The following is a 20754-nucleotide window of genomic DNA, read 5'->3' as shown; positions in this document are numbered from 1 at the left end:
AGGCGGCTGCGCCCGGAGGCCTTGCCTGGAACTGTGGACAAGGCAGACTGCCCTTTCCTTACTCTCCTGCTGCATTTTACCCGTCCCTCAGCAACAGACACAGGAAGCCTCAGCCAGAGACTTGGTCAGGGTGTGGCCCTGATTTTGTGGCCCCGGGGCACGTGGACACGACCTCACAAAACCCTACAGCAGCTTCCCTGGCAAGGCCCTTGGATTGTGGTGTCAGGGAGGGGCTGGGGCTGAGACTGAGGCCCCTGGGGGCACGGGGGAGCCCCAGGGGAGCCACGAAGGGGCTGCAATTGCCTGAGGCATGGCCAGGCACCACCTGGGCTATTGACGTGGTGAGGCTGGGAGCCTGTGGAAGACGCCTGGGGGCTGCCCAGGGGTCACATCCATGGCACATCCTGATGCAACTTGCTCTCAAAGATGCCTGAGATAGAGCCCCACCTCCCTCACCACATGAATGGGTTCAGGGCCAAATCCAGTGGCTGTCAGAAACAAGGAAGTCCCCCTGTCACTAAGGGGCAGACCTGGCACCGGAGTGACAGCCTCAGGACAGCTCAGGCACCCAGAGTGGCCCCCGCCCCCAGGATGAGATGACGAAAATGGGCACATCCCCCCCCAGACCTGCTCTGACGACTGAGTCCCAGGGCTGAGCATCTAGAGGGGAGAAAGGATGGCAGAAACTGCCCCAAAGCCTGTACCCACAGCCCGTGGTGTCATCAGCCCAAGGCTTAGCGCCGTCTGCTAAGTTTCACGTTACAAGTAAATGCAAACAGCAGTTTTCCAGGGACTCTTTAAAAATCAATTCCTTATGTAGCACCAAGAAAACATCCGTTGTCCTTAGCAGACAATATCATTATCACAATGACTATGATGGCCATGACCTTTCACTGCAGGGGGTCTATTGGATGGTGACACTCCCCCAAGCCTCCCCCAGGGGCCCCAGCACCTGGCCAGGCCATGCTGGGACCTGAGACAAAAGGAAAAATGTGCACCCTGTATAGATGCTTTTATATACATTTTTAACATTTCTTCTGCAACACTGAAGTATTTGAGAAAGATAATGAAAAACTTTTTAAAAAAGGTATACTAAAACTCACATTATTTTCAGTTTAAATATTTTATTTACACCAAAAATAAAATTCATTATAACTTTATTGGATTTAACGGAATGGAAATAAAGTCATCAATAATATTTTCAAAATGGGCTCCTGGAAAAAAAATTAACCATTGACTGAAAAAAGACATGAAAATGTGTGTGAAGGGTGTACCTGTGGAAAGACAAGAAAATATAGTAAAGCAGTTTTCACAACTGCCAGAAAGTGGAAACAACCCAAATGTCCATCAGTTAGTGAACAGACCAACTGTGGTCTGTCCACACAGCAGAGTATTATTCAGCCATGAGAAAGAGCACACCTCCGATGCAGTCTACAGCCTGGCTGCGGGACCCGGGACACACCAGCTAAGTGCAAGAAGCCGCCCAATGGACACACAGTGTGTGACGCTGTTATATGAAAGGCCCAAGACAGGCAAGTCTGCAGACAGGATGCAGACCCGTGGCTGCCAGGGGCAGGGGACAGGGAGTGGCTGGTCCTGATGGAATGTTCTAGAGCTAGGTAGAGGTGCATTGCAAATTCACTAAATGCCGCTGAGTTGTTCACAATGAAATGGTTGATTCTATGTGACTTCCACCTGAATGAATTGTTTTAAAGATGTCTCACACACACAAAGAGGGAATCAAGTTAGTATCGGCTGGATGGTGGGCTGGATGTCGGGACCCTCCAGGAGCAGAACACGTTCCCAGTGGTGGAGACGCCTCTCTGTGCACAAGGTGAGGCGCCCCCCACTCCACCACGGCCGCAGGAAGGACTGGATTCCAGTTCTGTTCACCCACTTCATGACCGACATCAGGGCTCGCCATGATATAGGCACCAAAGCCCCCGACGGTGCAGCAGACGGTGGCGTCACAAAGGCCACCTCGGCTGATCCCCGGGCCCTCACAACTTTCCTCGATCAAGAGACGTTTCCTGGACCTGCACGGAGAAAAGCATTGAGCGGTTCTCACCACTAGATGAACACAGCAGTCGCAGGCTAGACAGTGTCTTCAGCCCCAGCTGTGTAAACTGGAGACAACTCACGAGCATGGACGCACTCCTACCTCACAGGGACACACAGGAGGGTGGCCGTTGAGTTTCCTCCCACGTTTCAAAGGTGCCTGGAATAAGGCAGTGTCCAGGCACCTGTCTGTGCACAAAGCAAAGTGTCCTTGCAAGATCCCTCTGTGTCTCCACAGCTCTCAACCTACAAGCAGTCGGCAGGCCATCAGCCCCCCAGGGCCCCGCTGCAGCCGCAGGAGGAGGAAGGTGGCATCTGTCTCCTTGGCTGCAGCCTCCCCAACCTCGCACGAGTTGGCCACACACTTGGTAGTGGGTATAACTTCCACAAGCACTTGTTTTGTGATGTTGCTGGCCATCATTAGCTCATTCTTGCCACCAGGATGTGCGGGTCTCCATGCACTTGGGGCCAACGACATGTGCTTCCCTGAGTCCCGCTCAGCCGTCTTCTCTGTGCCCTTGGGCGGCTCTGACCAGCCATGACTTTACCTGTTGCAACAGACACCAGTAAAAGAAAATCCTCTTTAATGTGACAGATAAATCACGTGTGTCCCAAACCCTGAGCCCTGGAAGCAGGGAAGCCTTCAGCTCTCGGGGGGGGGCTCTGCATCAGGGACGAGAGGCTCTGCTCTGCCTTTGAAGGAAATGGGAGGCACTGGCCTCTAGTGTAGAGACGCTTCCACTTTGAAGCCCGAGACTCGAACAGTAGCCTCCAAGCAGGGAAACAGGTCCCGGGCACACTGCTTTTACCTCTGGGCTACACAGGCCACAGGGTGTGCGGGCTGGGCCGCGGGGGGCGGGGGCGCGAGAGCTCGAGACCTCGCCCGTGGCCCACATCTGTTAGTGCATCTAGGGGACAGCCCACTCGAGGTCTGAGTGTCCAGGTACCGAACACGAGTGAACTCCAGCAGCACCGTCGTCCGTGTCGGGCCGCGGTGGCTGATTCTAAATTCTCAGAACTGGACCGAATCTTTCTTATGGCAACTGGAGTTTGCTTCACGGGCCTCACAGTCCAAGGGGCTATTCTTGCTGCCAGACAGAAATGTCAACAATATCCCCTTATTTTCTGTGTAGCTTCAATCAGGAATTGTCCAGCATGGTCCCCAGGCGTCTCCATGCTCACGTTCATGAGGTCACTAAGAGACATGTGCAAATCCCTCATGAAGGAACCCGGCCAGTAAACAGTGTCTAGTTACCTGCCGTCGCTGATCCAGCCACCAGCACAGGGTGGGGGGGGGGGGGGTCGCCAGAAGTGTCCCCACGATGCTTTCTGACATGTGCCGCAGGGGCCACTTGGGGGACGGGGTGCCGCTGTCTGTGGCAAGAACAACACCCCAGATGTGGAGATAAGGCCAGAGAGTGGGGGCATGTCCCTCCCTGTCACACCGGGGCACCCTTTCCTGAGCCCCCCAGGCCTGGTTCACCAGCTGAGCAAAGTGCCTTGTCTCACTTTGCTATTTAACATGAATTACAGATTCAGGCTCCCAAGTTCCATGTCGGCTCATAGATCTTTCCCTGTGAAGCGGCAAGTAATTTCTGCCCACAAGAAAAAATAACTTCAAATATGTACTTATGTGTACATTTAACACTACATATGTAATAAATACATGTTGAACTGATAATATTAATAAATATATATATATTTAAAACATTTAATTAGTCATTAACAGTTAATGATAAATAAATGGAATTAGCTAATATGAGATAAATTAGTAAATAATTAAGTATTGTTCATATTAAATAAATATTAATGGGGGTGTTATTGTAAATAATTATCTAATAACCATTAATAATTGAAATAAAGCTTTATTATTTAAACATTAATGTAACTATATTAAAATATCAGTTAGTAAATACGTACTGAATATATTTAATGGCCTTGAAGGCCATCAGCCAGTTTCACGTTTGGCCCGGCACCCTTGCCCCGACTTTCTTCAAGGCCTGTGAGCACCCACTTCCCTAAAATACTCTTCCAACAGCCATATCAAGTTTCTGGTCCCTCTTTAATGAGTTAATAAATATTTTTCATTCTGTATTTGTGTGACAGTCAGTTTTGGACACTTTAAAAACTACACTCTGTCCTACCCCTGAGACAGCACAGCAAGCAGGGCCCGAGGGCAGCTCAGAGCAGGAGCGTCCAGAGATGGTACAGTCTGGGCCCCACCAGCCTTGGGGACACATGGACGCTCCCGGCTCTGCGTCCTGCCGACCTGCGGGAAGGCACAGGGGGGCGCAGGGCACAGATAAATTGTGGTTGCAGATGTGATGTGCTGACTGGAGCTAGTGACTGGGGGGGGCCCTAATGACACCCTAATGACACCCCAGGATGGTGTCCTTGAAGAAGGGAGGAGACACCGAGAGAGAGTGAGGTTTCCTGTCTATAAGCCAAGGAATCCGGCACAACTGAGGTCACGGCTGACCCTCCGAGTCGGCCTGCTCGTCACCATGTGGTGGTTTGGAGCCAGCGTCAAAGACGCTGTGAGGGCAGGGCTGCAAGTGCAGGCCCGGTTTCATCCTGCCGGGTGCCCGCACCCCTTCCCACCACCGGCCACCTACTGTGTTCCCCTCCCTCGCCAAACAAGAGGCTTTTGAGAGTTTCTTTCAGGGACTCGGTAAGTCTTGGGTGATCATGGGTTTACCGGGTAAACCGTGACTGACAGCTGCATGGCCCTGGCGCCCCCAGGGTACCCGCAGGTGCCCTCTCCGAAGGCCCCTCTCCCAGAGAGCCTGGAGCCCTCATGCTGAGCTGAGGTTCAGAACTAACTTCAGCCCTTTGGGAAGAGAAATCTGAACCACCTTCTCATTCCTTGTGTGAAAATAAATGAACCACGTCTGTCTTCAGAGGTAGCTCACGGAAGAAGGTGCTTACCGGCATCATTTTCTAGATGAATTCACTAAGTTACGTGACTTTCAAAGATCCTGATGGCTGTTACACACAAGAGACAGGGACAATCAGAAGAGTTGTCCAGTAATTCTCCCCAACAAGGAAAACAACCCTAGTCACCTGTGCAATGAGGCCTTTTAACCTGAGACGTCTAACATGTCACACATACCCCAGGCGGTATGGGCACACAGCTTCTCTCCTGGGCCCAGAGGAGGACAGCCCAGGGGACATTCCAGGGAACCCACTCCATCCTCTCTGCCGCGCCCTTCCCGCTTCTGGAGCAGTCCTTCTTCATGCAGTAGCCCCCTCTGGGGCCAGCTGATGCTTGTAAGCCACACTGTGGTATTGTAGTAACGGTAACATGCTTATCACACAAATGTAGCAGGTGCAGAAACCACAGTGTGTCCCAGGCGAGCCAGAGGCCTGCAAGCAGGCCCAAGGACTGGGTGTCTTCACGTGGTGGGCTCTCACCGTGGTCCCCTCTGTGTGTGTGTCCATCCTGTCCTTCCCTCCTACAGCTTTGTCCCAGGCCCTGCATTCAGAGGTCACTGTGCTGGAAACACCTGCTCAGGGCTTCCCGCCGGGAGGGCCCCTCTCAGGCCTGTGAACCCAGATGCGCCTGCAAGTGCCCTGCTCTGGCCCATCTTGGGGAAACTTCACAACAACCCTCAGGCCTCAGTGTCCAGCACTTGCCACAGGCCGCCCCACCCACCAGATGTTCTGCCTCCTCCCTGAGGGTAAATTCCCGTGTTTTGCATGTGAGCCAGGGGAACTCTGTTCTGGGCGGCTTGGGGCTGGAAGGATTGTCCCGTCCAAACCAAAGCAGTCCCCATGGTGCCTCTGTTCCCAAAGTGCTTGATGGGTCCCACACATCACCAGAGAAGGTCCCAGTGCCCTAGCTGGGAGCACGACGCCTCTATCTTCCCTCCCTGCTTCTTCTCCCAGTTCATTCACAGACGCACACATGACACTCTCTCTGGAACAGTCTGTGCCAGGGCGGAGGGGGGTTCAGCACCCCTGGCTCTGTCCCCAGTCATAGCAATGCGGAAATGACTTCCACACACGTTCCAGCCCCTGGGGTCACCTCTGGGCGTCTCCATGAGGGCTCTGCCAGCACACACGCTCTTCCTTCTGCCCTCTCCCTACCCCACCCCCCGACTTCCAGGACCCTGGAAGAAAAGCACACGTGAAATGGGAAGGGGGACCAGAGGATGAAAGCCAGGTGTGGATGGAGGGCAGGGGCAGGAGGGGCCCGCCCGGAAGAGGCTTGCAGGGTTGTGAGCAGTGGGTTCAGCAAGATGCCTGAGGTGGGGCAATTCCAGCTCCTCAATGTTGACCGTTTCACGATGCGTGTGTGTGCGTGAGTGTGTGCATGTGTGTGCATGTGTGCCTGTGTGCACGTGTGTGTATACCTGTATATGCCTGTGTGAGTGTGCGTGTGTGTGCATGTGTGCGCACTTGTGTGTATGTGTCTTGCGTGCACGTGTTTGTGCATGTGTGCATGTGCACACGTGTGCCTGTGTGTGAGAGTGCACACATGTGCATTTGTGTATGTGTGCCCGTGCTTGTGTGTGCACCTGTGTGTATGTGGGTGTCTGTGTGTGCACACGTGTTTGTGCGTGTGTGCACATGTGTGCCTGTGCGTGTGTGCGTGCCTGTGCGAGTGTGCATGTGTGTGTATGTGTGCACGCTCGTATGTCTGTGTGCACACGTGTGTGCTTGTGCATGTGTGTGCACATGTGTGCCTGTGAGTGTGTTGCATGTGTGTCTGTGTGTGCCTGTGTGCGCGCGTGCTCATGTACATTTGTGTATGTGTGCACGCGCTTGTGTGTGCATCTGTGTGTCTGTGTGTGCACACATGTGTATTTGTGCATGTGTACGTGTGTGCACACGTGTGCCTGTACGTGCACGTGCTTGTGTGCGTTTGTGTATGTGTGTGCACGCTTGTGTGTGCATCTGTATGTGTGCACATGTGTGTGCGTGTGTACATGTCTGTGCACACTCACGTGTGTGCGCACACACACATGTTCCACTCTTTGTGTGCGTGTGTCTAGACGTGTGTGCATGCGTGTGTGTATGTGTGTGTTTGTGTGTGCATGAACGCTCACATTCTTGTTTGTCCAGTCTGGGAGGCCAAGGTCACAGGTCATGCACCCTAACACTGACAGCTGAGCCACCCCGTGGGCGGATAGGAGCCCATGAGGGCACAGAGCATGTCCCCGGGGCCGTGGATGCGGGTTAGCAGTGACTAGACTCTCCTGTGGGGCATCCCCAGGTCACATTGTCCAAGAGCCACTGTGGCAGAGCGTCTGGCCTTCAGAGCACCACCTAGAAGGCCTCTTGCACTGTCCCCACACCCGGAATGATGGCTCTCTGGTTCTGTCTACACCTGGAAGGAGGCTTCTCCTGCTGTCTACACCCAGAATGACGGCTCTCGCACTGTCTACACCCAGAAAGAGCCCTCTTGGCGCTGTCCCCACACCCGGAATGACAGCATTTTGCATCTCATGAGGACCGAAGCCATCCTCTGCCCAGCACCTCAGCCCAGGAGGACTCCAGCAGGGGCACACGGAGTCCACCCCCAGACACAGTGTCCACGTCCTGGAAGAAGACAGAGAGGATTGGTCTTCCCGTCCTGACGTTTCACGACCCTGGGGAGCGTCCCAGTTCTCAGCGTGGCCCTGGTGGCTGCTGGCTAGGGAGAAGGCAGGCACGATGTGCGTGGCCACATTGTGCGCCCCACCTCTGGGGCGGGAATCCTCATATGGCCACACGGGGTCCTCCTGGCCTCCAGAGCTCCCAGCTGCTTCAGCCAGCCTGTGGGCCCTAGTGGGCCCAGGTGAGAGAGACACAGCCATGCCGTGCAGAGGAAATGTCCCCTCCGCTGTGGAGGTGAGAGAGGCAACGGCAGGAGCCTGATGCTGAGGGTGTCACACAAAGGTGGGGCAAGTGAGAAGCTTACTGAGACACATGAAGGGAAAGTAGGAAAGACCCGGAGCAGACAACTGTGCTACTTAACGCAGAGACAGTGGAAGGACCACGTGGCACCGATGTCCCCGCCCACAGCTCCGTCACCTCCAAGTGGCGAGAGGGAGTCCAACCCAGGGCTGCTGACAGCAGGGTCCAAGCTGCACATTATGTTTCTTTTTTTTTTTTTTAATTTTTTTTAATGTTTATTTTTGAGAGAGAGAGAGAGAGAGAGACAGACCACGAGCAGGGGAGGAGCAGAGAAAGAGGGAGACACAGAATCCGAAACAGGCTCCAGGCTCTGAGCTGTCAGCACAGAGCCTGACGTGGGGCTCGAACCCACAAACCACGAGATCATGACCTGAGCCGAAGCCGGGCACTCAACCGACTGAGCCACCCAGGCGCCCCTGCACATTATGTTTCCAAAAGGGTTTCCTTCAGAGCCAGAGACTGAGGCTCCCTCTGGAAACCTGGCGTTGCGCTACCTTCACCATTGTTCGCCTTTATTGTCACAGTAACCAAATCCCGAAAGCTACCACTGCTAATGAGCGGGCCCAGCAGGCCACTGTGGTGACAGCGGTGAGATCAGTGGTCGCGGACACAGCTGGTGGGGCCGCTGTGCCCAGGCCCTTGGCCGAGAGCTCCGTCTGCACTCACTGTTTCCGTTCTCACGACAGCACACGGTGAAGAGAAGCTGGCAGCCACGCAGGCCCCCTCCCCGCCTCCCTGCGTCCTACCGCCATCTCCCGGGGCTGTCCCCGCTCTGCCTCAGACGCCGGCCCCTCCGGGAGCCTCCCTGCAGCCACACTGATGAAGGACCCGAACAGAAGGAAGCCTCTGGCTGCTATTTGTGGTGACTTTCCTTCCACCCCAAATCCATTTGAAGTGTGTTCAGTTCCTTAGCGAATAAGTTATCTGAGCCGCTAAATGGAAAGGAGAACATCTTCTAGTAGGCTTTGCAAAATGTCTCTTTGACACGTAGTCATGTGGGGCAATGGATGGGAATCAGAAGCTGGCGGCAGGCCGAGGAAGCGTGCATCAACGGTCATCCCACGGAGCGGTCACTGCCGTGAAGCGCAGGGCAAACCCCACGAGGTAACGGCAGCGTTTCCCGTTGTGAAAACATACGTCTGAGCCAACTCCAGGACTTGCCCAGCAAATGTTTTATCGGCCGGAGAGGAAAATGTTTTCTGAAATAGTTACAGTTCCAGATGCCCTAAAAGGTAACCTTCCATATTATGTACACTTATCTACACCTCCAACACAAAAAGCTTTTCTTCTAGAAAAGTGGCATCTGTTGCATTTTGTCTGCCTGGCGCTTTGCCTTTTTGGAGCCCTGCCCTGCCCTGAAGGGCTGAGAATCCCACAGCACGTTCCCCGCTGGAGCTGTGCACACACACGGGCAGGAGTAGGGCTGAGCCCGCCTGCCGAGCCCGCCTGCCGAGCCCCTGGTGTGAGGATGTCACCTGCACTGGCAGCGCTCTGTCCCAGCCGCTCACACAGGAAGCGTTTACTGCACGCAGGAGAGCGAAAGGCCCAGTCATGGTGTGGCCAGACCCTGAGGCCAGCACAGGTCTGAACCGACCAGTGACTGAAACCAGGACGTTCCTGTTTGCAGGGCGTCTGTATATGCAGCACCAGCCCTGACGAACGCAGCACTGAAATGCACAAGTCTCTGGGCAGTCCCTGGGCAATGACATTACAGGGCTGGTGCTCTGTCCCAAATGCAGGTGCACCGGGCTACCGCGGTCATGCTTGCTTTCAGGGCCTCCCTGGGCCCGCAAGTCACGGAGGAGATCCCACCTGGCTGTCCTGGGCATGACACCCCCCGTCTGTCCAGCTGCACCCACACCCTTCCCAGGTGGTCCTCAGCTCCGAGTCTCCCCCGTCAACGCCACTTACACAGCAGTTCTCCTGAGCTGGGCCCACTTGCCTGGCCCGCAGTCGCCCCTGTAGCAGCAGACAGCTAACAGAGAGTGTTGTTCCTCTCTCCCCTCCCAAGGCCAGGACGGAGTCTGGAGTGGCAGCGGCAGGGCTGGAGCAGGGCCAGGGCACACAGGCAGGCCGTCAGTTAGGACCTGCCGAGGGTCTCCCACCCACCATCTCACTTCCCTGTCACACTAGGCACCAAGAGTCAGGAAGTCTATGCTGCTTGCAGATGAGGAAAAATTTCTTAAAAGTAATCTCTGCACCCAACATGGGGCTTGAGCCCACAACCCTGAGATCGAGTCACACGCTCTCCAGACTGAGCCAGCCGGGCGTGCCACAGAGAAGGAAATTTGTGGTGGAGAAAAGTGGCCAAAAATCACTCTAAGTGGAGGAGGTAAATGTATCTGTCCGGCTCAAGGTCCCTCTTCCCACCTCCCCGTCTGTCTTCACTGCAAACTCAAGAAGACCAGGGCCTTGGACTCAGGTGAGTGTAACTCCTTTCAGATGAAGGAGGAGTTAACCTGGCTAGGGTAGGCACCCTTGACCGGAAGCAGACACTGTTCTACGTAAAGATCCCTACAGCATTCCACAAAACCATTTATATGGGGGCGTTTGGCACAACACCCCTTGTAAGTCACAGGCTGCAAAGGTGTTCCCCTAGGGGGCCAAGCGGGGGAAGTAACCATCTCGGTAGCCCCCAGCTGAGGGGGTCTAGGATCTGGGACTTTTGATTTTAAAACTGGGAACATCCTTGCAAAGCTAGGAAGGAGCCCAGAGGACTTACCCATGGAAGGACTTTCACCTTAATGAGGTCCCACCACCTTCATTCACGACAGTAAGTAGTGTTCTTCAAATTTTCTGAGCACCACCCACAGTAATAAACATATTTTACATCACAACCCAGACCACATTCACAAAAATAGATATTGGAGAAATAAGGAACTCAAGCCAATAAAACTCTGATATCTTCCTCTGTTCTAACCCACATCATTAAAAACCACTAGTTAACAAAACACTAACTTTTGCAAAATTAAAAACCCGACTAAACCAGTGGGTTGCAAAACATGCTCTTAAAAAAAAAAAAAAACAAAACCAAAAACCTTCATTAAAGTGTGACTGGGGGTTTCTGCTTCTGGACAAAAGACAGCAGCAGAGACCAGATTTACCTCCCCACCTAGAACAACTGAGCAAGCAGACATATATATAAAATAACAGTTTTCAACACACTGGACATTAGGCAACAAAGGAGTGAACCCTGGGGGACAGGAAATAAGTGAGGTGGCCCTAGGATTGCCAAGGTCACTGCCTAGAGGGAGAGACGAGGTTGCCATGCGTGGAGGACACACGCAGAGCCAACTGCCCAAGTAGGAGAGGGCGATGCAGAGAAAGAACTTCAGAGACCTGCAGAGACCCCCTCCGGTCAGCTGATCACCACAAGGAGACAAAGGGCAAGACGAAGCTATAATGTTCGATAGGTTAGGTATATTAAATGCACTTTTAACTTACCATACTCTCAATTTATGCTGGGTTTATCAGGATGTAACTGCATCATAAGTCAAGGAATGTTTGTATTAAAAAGACATAAGACCTCGTCAATGACCTCAGCTTCTATCCTAAGAAACTAGATGAAGAAGAGAAAATGAAATGCAGTGTAAACAGAAGAAAGAAAATTATAAAAATTAGATGGATAATGATAAAATAGAAAACAAAAAAAAAAAGAAATATCATTAAACCAAAAGCTGGTTACTTGAAATAGAAACACTTGTTGAATCTCTAGCCAGAAGGATTCAGACAAAAAGAGAGAAGACACAAATTATCAATACTGCAAATGAGAGGTGTCATCACTACAGACCTACAAATATAAAGGAATATTATGAATAACTTCCTGCCAATATGTTCAATACCTTAGATGAAAAGGCAAATGTCCTCAAAGACACAGACTGCGAAAGTTTACTCACAAAGAAACAACCTGAACGACCTTATTTACATCTGTGAAAGAAACTGAATTTATAGGTGAGAACCTTCCCACAAAGACAATCCCAGGTGTGTATGGCATCACGGACAGCATTTGTCAGCCATTTAAAGGAAAAATAACACAAATTCCATACCAACTCTTCCATTATACTGAGTAGAAGGAAGCACTTAACAACTCATTCGATGAGACCAGCATATCTTGGGTGCCAAACCAGATAAAGGCAATTCAAGAGGGGCACCCGGTGGCTCAGTAGGTTAAGCGTCCGACTTCGGCTCAGGTCATGATCTCAAGGTTCATGGGTTCAAGTCCCGTGTCGAGCTGTATGCTGACAGCTTAGAGCCTGGAGCCTGCTTCACGTTGTGTGTCTCCCTCTCTGCCCCTCCCCTGCTCATGCTCTGTCTCTGTCGCTCTCAAAAATAAATAAATGTTAAAAAAAATTTTTTTTAAAAGACAATACAAGAAAATACCCTCATTAACATGGTTGCAAAGATTCTTTTTTAATTTTTCTAAACGTTTATTTTTGAGACAATGAGGGACAGAGCATGAAGTGGGGAAGGGGCAGAGAGAGAGGGAGACACAGAATCTGAAGCAGGCTCCAGGCTCTGAGCGGTCAGCACAGAGCCCAACTCAGGGCTTGAACTCGTGAACCATGAGATTATGACCTGAGCCAAAGTCGGACACCCAACCGACTGAGCCACCCAGGGGCCCCATGGTTGCAAAGATTCTTAACAAAATACTACATCACGATGAGGCGAGGTTCTTCCCACATTTGAAAATCAATCACGGTAATTACATATTAATGAATGGAAAAAGGAAAAAAAATGATTGTCTCAACAGATGCAGAAAAAACATTTGACAGAATCCAACATCCATTTCTAATGAAAAGAACTCACAGAAAATTAAAACTAGAACCTCATCTTGATAAAAAGCATCTATGAAAGCCCTGTAGCTACCATTATACTTAATGGTGAAAGACTGAGTTGTTTCCACGTGGGATCAGGACTAACACAGGGATCCACTGTCACCATTTCCAGCCAACATTGTTGTGGAGGTCACTAGACAGTCAATAAGTCAAGGAAAGAAGCAAAAAGTGCACAGCTCTGAAAGGAGATTTGCTGTATTTACAGACAACATGACCATCTATGTAAAAAATTCTACCGAATCTATTAAAAAAAATTGAAACTAGTAGTTTAGTTAAGCACAGTTGTAGAATAAAAGATAAATGTACAAAAAACCAAATATTTAAATACTCAGAAATTGAAATTAAAAAGATTTACTAAAACAAAGAAATGTAAAATATGTGGGAATGAATTCAAAGTGGGTCATAGTTCTAAATGTAAAATGTAAATCTATAAAACGTCTGAAAGAAAATATCGTGACCTCGGAGTAGGCAAATATAATTCCAAAGCAGAATTCATTAAAAGATAAATAATAAATTGTACTTCAAAATTAAGAGGGAAAAAAGCAGTGTTTCATTGTTTAAAATAATGAAAAACCAAGTCACAGACTGGACTAAATATTTGCAAATCACAGTCTGATACAGGTCTTGTGTCCAGATGATTTAAAGAACTCTTAAAACTCAACAAATAATTCAATAATTGGAAAAGTACAGAGCCCAAGTAAAAGGAAAAAAAGATGATAAAATTAAAACAGACATTTCACCAAAGAATATATTTGGATGGCAAAGAGCACATTAAAATCTGCTCAGCATCATAGTCCTAGAAAAACGCAAATTCAAGTCACAAGGAAATACCACCAAACACCTACCCGAATGGCTAAAATTAAGAAGACTAGGGCACCTTGGTGGCTCAGTCGGTTGAGCACCCCACTTGATTTTGGCTCTGGTCATGGTCTCAGGGTCGTGAGATCGAGCCCTGTGTCCAGCTATGCTTTGACAGCTCAAAGCCTGCTTCTCTTTCTCTCCCTTTCTCTCTGATCCTCCCCTACTCATGCCCATGTGCACATGCACGTTCTCTCTCTCTCTCTCTCTCTCTCTCTCTCTCTCTCTCAAAAAAAAAAAAAAAGACTAACCTTAGCAAGTGTGGGTGGGATACGCAACAACTTGAAACTTTCATATACTGCTGGTGGAAACATAAAATGGAAATTCACTTTGAAAAAGTTTGTGAGTTTCTTAAAAAGTCAAATACCTACCATACAGTCCAGTGTTATTTCCTACATATTTCCTCAAGAGAAGCAAAAGCTTATGTGCATACAATAACTTATACATGAATGCTCATAGTCCCTTTGTTGGTAATAACCAGTAACTAGAAACAAGCCAATGTCCATCAACAGGTGAATGCTAAAAAGACTGTGGCATATCCACATGACAGAATACTGGTGAGCAAAAGAAGAAGAAGAAGAAGAAGGAGGAGGAGGAGGAGGAGGAGGAGGAGGAGGAGGAGGAGGAGGAGGAGAAAAAGGAATAAAAAAAGAACAAACTATGTGCAACAATGTAGGTGAATCTGAAAGTGAATTTGCCTAGTGAAAGAAGCCAGACAAAAAAGCACATTCTGTAGGATTCCTTTTATGCAACATTCCAAAAAGAGCAAAGTAGTCTATAGTGACAAAGTGGGCCAGTGATTTTGCCTGGGATGGAGTGAGGGTGGGACAGGGACACTCAGGAGGGAGGGATTACCAAAGGGCATGAGGAAGTGTTTTCAAAATATGGGTATGCTCTAGAGGAATGTGGTGGTGGGTTTACAGGTCTGTACGTTCATCATAGATACCACAAAACTTATTATGTAGCTTATTATATTTCCATTATGCCTCAATAAACCTGCTTTAAAAACAAAGAAAACCCAATATGACTAGTTTGGTCAGCGCCCAGCACACTGCCTTTTAAGACAACACAGCAAGTACTCAACTCACATTTACCGATTTATTGAGCAGATTCATAAATGAACAGCCTCAGCACCTTGAAATCATCACCCACAGAAGTGATGGTGGAAGGAAATGCAGAATTTTTCTCTCCCCACCAACACCTCGTTTCTGACCCTAACCCCCACACTTTCATCCCACTTGGCCTTGGCAAGACAAACCCCTGACTACAGCCTGGCTGACAGTCCATACGAGGTGTCCACGGCACTAGGTCTAACCTGCCCCTTGTAAAAATGAGCTACTTAATCGTGGTTACTTCGAGGTGTATAACACAGTGCCTGACGACTCTCCCCAATTTCAGAAAGCATTATCCAAACTGTTGCTTATCCATTTTCTTTCTCTGCCTTAAAGCAAAGTTTCTGCATTGGTCTTGGGGTTAGCTTGGGTCAGACACCCTCCCTCGCTCCCTATATTTGCTTCCTGTATTCTACAGTTACTCAGGTGAGCAAGTGTGTATGAATGCATTTTATTAAAGCAAGTCTCTTCATAATGGGTGCTGTTGGGGTTATTGTGATACCAAGTCAACAGAAAGGATAAACGGGGAAAAGCAGCGAGGGGCTTGAGGTCCAGGCTGACAGGTCAGGGGGCCTGAAAGCCTCCTTCCAGTTGGGATCATGCTAACGCCTGGTCACCTGAAGCACTGAGCCCATACTCAGCACGGCCCTCCCAGAGGGACAGGAAGAGGCCATGACACTCACTCTTACTGGGATCCAACTCTGAGAGTCCCACGAACTCTATAAACTCTCTTGGCCAAACACACACAAATAGGAAAGAAGAAAGCCACTGCAAACAATGTGTAGGAGTTTGCATACTTCCTGAAATGCATCCACGGGCCACCTGGTTCAGAATCCTAGGAAATAAGAGACGCACGATTAATTAATTAAGGATCTGTGTAAATACACACTGAAGAATTTACTGCCCCACCCAGGTTCTTGAAACAGGTTCTCCTTAAGAACAACAAGCAGGAAAATTAATGTAGTAAATGCTCTTTCCAAGCCCAAGGCGTCCAGGTTGCTTTCATCCGTTGCTGGCTGAGGTGGGAGAGCAGCTCAACTGCAGATCACAGGTGCAGAGGACTTACCTATTAAATCGTGCATTCCCTTTGAAGAGCTTTCTCACCAGTGTTCATTCCCCCGACTTTAACGTGTCAATGCTCATTAACCCCACCTTCAAACCACGACCTCAGGGAATCGACCAGCATCAACGCTTCATTCTCCCACTACAGCAGGCCAGGGGAATCTGAGGTCAGGACTCGGGCCTAGAGCCCGCGCGGCACGAGGACCACAGTGACCCACCATGCGGGGTGGGGGTTGGGGGGGGGGGGGCTGTGTTCAGGCCCCTGCCAGCCTCGCTGCCGCTTCAGTCCCCCGGGGGAGCCCTCTGCTTCGTTTTGGTTTTGTTTGTTTGTGTGTTTTTGGCCCCTGAATTTGCGAAATACTCCGGAGACAGAGACAGAAAGTCTTAGTCTCTGAGAAGAAGCACAATGTTGCTTTCAGCCTGAGTATTTACTGGGAAACCTCAATGTCATTCATCATTATGGAAGACAGAGGTTACAAAAGGAAATAATCTCCTCTCGCTCCCTGGACCTCGCTGGGATTTGGTCTGGCCTCAGTTTATCCTTTCTTCGGGGGTTTTAAGTCTTGAGAAAATGTGCTCGGGAATGGGGAATCCAAAAAGAGTGCGGTAGATTTGGGGTGCGGGTGGTGGTGGTGGGGCGGGACGAGGGTTCAGTCTGGTGAGCGGTCAGGCGGCACCTGGTCACCTGGCACCTGGCTTTTGCTGCTTCCTTTTACCCGCGACCGGGTCAGGCTCGGCCATCGACTTGAATCTCCTTCTCTTGGACGCACCCGCCGCTCTAAGTGGCCACGTCTTCCGGGTGGGGTGACGGGTCTCCCGGGGTCTTTGATCTCCGCGGGGCTGGGGTGGGGGGAGGGGGGTGCTGGGAGCCGGCGTGGGTTGGGTGGGCGGGTGCTGGGAGCTGGCGGGGCGGGGTGGGGTGGGGGTGCTGGAAGGCGCGTGGGGTGGTGCTGGGAGCCGGCGGGGGGGCGGGGGGTGGGTGCTGGGAACACGCGCGCCCCGCCCCCGCGCGGCCCCGAGCCGGGTCCTGCCCGCGCGCCCCGCCCCGGCCCCGGCCGCGAGCGCCGAGGTGCCGCCGCCGCCGCCGCCGCCGCCGCCGCCGCCGTCGCCGGGATGTGACCTTCAGAGCCGCCTGCACGGGATGAGCGGAGCCACCGCCCCGCGGCGCCCGCGGCTCGCCACGGCCTCCCGGGCGCTCTGAGAGCGCGCGCTCCCGGCCCGGTCGCGGTCCCCGGCCCTCGCCCCGCGCTCGCCCCGGCCCGGCCCCGCCATGCCGCCGCCGCCCGCGCTCGCCGCTGCCCTGGGCACTGCGCTGCTTGTGCTCCTGCTGGCCTCCGAGTCCGCGCACAGTGAGTACCGGGCCCCTCCCCAGAGCCCCCCCTCACCGCGGGCGCCTGCTCCCCGCGCCCCCGCCCCGGGCGCCTGCTCCCCGCGCCCCCGGGCCCCGCACGCCGCAGCCGCGTCCCCGGGGGGCTGGCGGCCGAGAGGACGGCGCATGCGGGGCGGGGTTGACGGCGTGTCCCCGTTCCGTCCCCGCTCTCTCCCGGCGTCGTCCTCCCGCCCGCGTCCGGACAGCTGTGATGCTGCGGGCGCGAGAGGCGGCGCAGTTCCTGCGGCCCCGGCAGCGACGCGCCTACCAGGTCTTCGAGGAGGCCAAGCAGGGCCACCTGGAGAGGGAATGCATTGAGGAGCTGTGCAGCCAGGAGGAGGCCCGGGAGGTGTTCGAGAACGACCCCGAGACGGTGAGCGCCGCGCGCAGTCCCGCTGCTGGGGTCTGGGAACATCCTCCGTGCGCGCTGCTGGGGAGCCTCACGGGGACGCCCCTTCCCCGCTGCGCAGACAGCCTTGGTGTTAGGGGTGCCGGGGCTGCAGTCAGGTCTCCCAGTCAGGAGTGCTGGAGGGGGGGGGCGGGGGGCCCTGGGTCCCACCGTCAAGGCTCCTGCACACCTTTTGGGCCCCATCTCTCCTGGTGACCCCAGGTGCTCCCACAGCTGTAAGCAGGTGCGTGAATGGGTCCTCTTGAGACCCCATTACCTTGGTCAGCAGGCCTCTGAAGGCAGCCGCCTTCAGGGAAATGTGCAATAGGCAACACCTCCTCAGTGTTTAAGATGTAAGAGGAATACAGTGGGTAAAAGCCTAAAGGGCTTCCTGCCACCCCCCCTTAGATGGACCGGAAGTGAGGCGTGGGCTGCCCGCAGCCCCTAGATCTTCACCAAGGGGTATGGACTGTGTGCCTGAAAGAGGAAATGAAAGACGTGGTCTCTGGGATCGCTTGCCACAGCAGGTCCCAAAAGCCAAAACGGAAATAGGACCAGGACATCTGTGGGAGGGGTGGGCAGGAGGGCTGGGGTCAGGGGGCCCCCCCGCCAGGGTGCCCTGTGGAGGCCTCCTTCAGCAAGGTGCTCTTTACAAGCAGCTGGTGACTTTGGGAGCCTGGCTGTGCTGGCTCAGGACGTGACTATTAATAACGTCCTTGGGGGGTGTGGGGCGGCAGGCAGCCAACAGCAGGGAACAGCCCGTGTGGACTCAGCATCTGTGCAGGAGCTCTGCCCTCCCCGGGAGGGGACCCACGGGACCCTGCGTGTGTATCAGTCCTGGGGCAGATGCCCTTGGAGAGTGCCAGTGTGCAAATCGGATGGGCTTTATACCATGAGGTCAGGGTGACTCCACAGACGTTTTTGGTTCTACCGGAATGTTTCTTCTAAAGAATTCTGGGATAAAATAAACACTGTGTGCAATAAATGGATAGCTCTGTGGGGCCCACAGAGGCTTTGTCTTCCCTGGTATTTCTCATCATTTGACCTGACAACCCTTTCCAGGCCGTTGTGAAGCGAGCTTTGAGGAGATGGCCGGCCCCCAGCAATTCTTGTGCGAGTTGCTGCCGTGGGGTGGGCCTGAGAAGGTTGTTTTCTCCAGGGCCGTTGCTTTCCACGTCAATAGCAGCACCGGTTCAATCTTCCTGTAAGGGCAGCACTGCTGGTCTTTTCTGGCCTGTTTTCCGGTTTCTTTAATGACGAACCTGGTGGCCCAATGAGTCATCCCCTGCAGAGGATTTCTGAAGGCCTAGCAACAGGGCCATGTGCCTGGCCAGCAGGTCCCTGCCCGGTTGCAGGACTGTGTGACAGGTGCAGCGGGGCTCCCCAGACCTTGTACAGAGACCCTGGGAGGGGGCTCACAGTTGAGAAGAGTTGAAGCTACTGTCCACCCCCGGGGCCACTCCCGGCTGTGCTTGCCCAGAACGACAGGGCCTGACCTGGCTTTTCCTTGCTGCCTGGACACACTGTGTGTTAGCCACAGTATCCTTCTTCCCAGAGCATTAATCCCCTCGCTGATTTTAATTGCTTTTATGTTTTAATCGTAACTTTATTTATAAACGTCTGACACAAAGGCAAGAGAAGGAAAAGTGTGTTTGCTCAGGACCCATGATTTTTTTTTTTCAACGTTTATTTATTTTTTTTGGGACAGAGAGAGACAGAGCATGAACGGGGGAGGGGCAGAGAGAGAGGGAGACACAGAATTGGAAACAGGCTCCAGGCTCTGAGCCATCAGCCCACAGCCTGACACGGGGCTCGAACTCACGGAGCGCAAGATCGTGACCTGGCTGAAGTCGGACGCTTAACCGACTGCGCCACCCAAGCCCCAGGACCCATGATTTTAACTCAGCCAGTGCTCTCTGGGCGCATTCCTGCAAGGGAGGTCATGGCCGCCCCAGCCTCCAGGGATCCTCGTCCCTACAGCAGAGACTTGTGAACTTCTTTCATAGGAAAGCAGTCCGTGGTTTTCCAGGATCCTGTCCTCTTCGCCAGTCCCTGGCGGCAATAGTAACTACATCCTTCTCTTCATTTGCCAGTTTCCCAGGTTACACCAGCTACTTCGGGGTCGTCCCTCAAGGTCAGCTGGGTTGCAAACCCTTCACCTGAACCTGTACCTTGCATCTTGTGTAGACCACAGTGAAGACTGTTTGGCCGTTGGCTTGTGGCATGCTGGGAGGAGCCAGGCTAGGGTTAGGAGTCACCCTCACCACCATGGGGGCACTCTGGAAGGGGCCACCCTGTCCTCAGGGTCGGGCTCAGTGGAAGGCATACACAGCCACCTGGTCCTGCTCTGGCCTGCTGGCAGAGAGGGCACCACTGCCCTCCGGTTCTGATCCTGCGGTTCTGGGGGCACACTAGTGAGCGAGCCCCAAGGAGAGCGTGCGGGAGCTGGGCCCTGCCCCCCAGGTTGGGCGGGCTTGAGCACCTGGAGGGCCAGCTCTGGGCTGCAGATGTACTTTCTGGTGTTTGGAGGCTTGTGCTGGAGTGCTGACTGCTAGCTGGGTGGGCTGTTCCTGCCTGATCCGGATTGTTCCTGACTAGGCTGTCTTTCTCTTGGGAAGGGAAGTGACCTTCACAGCAGGTAGCTGCTAGCACAATGGTTCCTTCCTGATTCCAGCCTTATCACACACCTGTGCTGGAAAGGAAGGGGGCCTGGGGTGGGGGCTTCCTGACATCCTGGTCACCCTCCTGCTTCCCTCCTGGGAGCAGACAGTCCTCCCCCTCACTCCTCAGGCCCCTGGGGAGTGTCCCAGGCTCCCCATTGTTGCCAGGGCTAACGTTCCTCTGCAGGGCTCAGGGACAGTTGATTCCCTCCCTATCTGTTTCCTCTCACATGCTACGCTCCCCGCTGGCTCGCCCTCTCCTTGCTTGTCCTCAGTATCGCTTCCCATTCACAAGACCCCTTCTGTGCTGGGATTCTCCTAAGCTCACGGCTGGCCAGCCCAGCAGAGTTGCCTTCTACTTAAATCCTTTAAGGCTGGCGGGTTCCAGACGCCGGAGGCCATCTCAGTAATCGGCCTTCGCTTCCGGAAAGGGTTCTGGACAAAAGACTTAGCCAGCCCCACCCTACCTGCCTCCCAGCTCCTGGGAGCCCTCCCCTCTTGGGAACCCGCT

The 20754-nt window shown here is 52.8% G+C and overlaps 1 protein-coding gene across 3 annotated transcripts in view; it reads left to right on the top strand.

Moving 5' to 3' along the window:
• The first annotated feature begins 16902 nt into the window (after positions 1-16902).
• GAS6 (growth arrest specific 6) overlaps positions 16903-20754 on the top strand; it is a 33543-nt gene continuing 29691 nt past the window's right edge. Inside the window, exons 1-2 of one of the 3 annotated variants that reach the window (XM_053218244.1) lie at positions 16903-17175; positions 17402-17568. In XM_053218244.1, the coding sequence (XP_053074219.1) occupies positions 17097-17175; positions 17402-17568 (246 nt within the window). In that variant the 5' untranslated portion in view covers positions 16903-17096. Of the gene's footprint in view, positions 17176-17401; positions 17569-20754 lie in introns of those variants that run through there. The other 2 variants (XM_027065288.2, XM_053218250.1) reach the window with 2 other exon arrangements.

Source organism: Acinonyx jubatus, chromosome A1, assembly GCF_027475565.1.
Source record: "Acinonyx jubatus isolate Ajub_Pintada_27869175 chromosome A1, VMU_Ajub_asm_v1.0, whole genome shotgun sequence".
NCBI classification, from domain to species: Eukaryota; Metazoa; Chordata; class Mammalia; order Carnivora; family Felidae; genus Acinonyx; species Acinonyx jubatus.
Note: the sequence above shows the minus strand (reverse complement) of the source record. Positions and strands in the feature narration are given on the sequence as shown.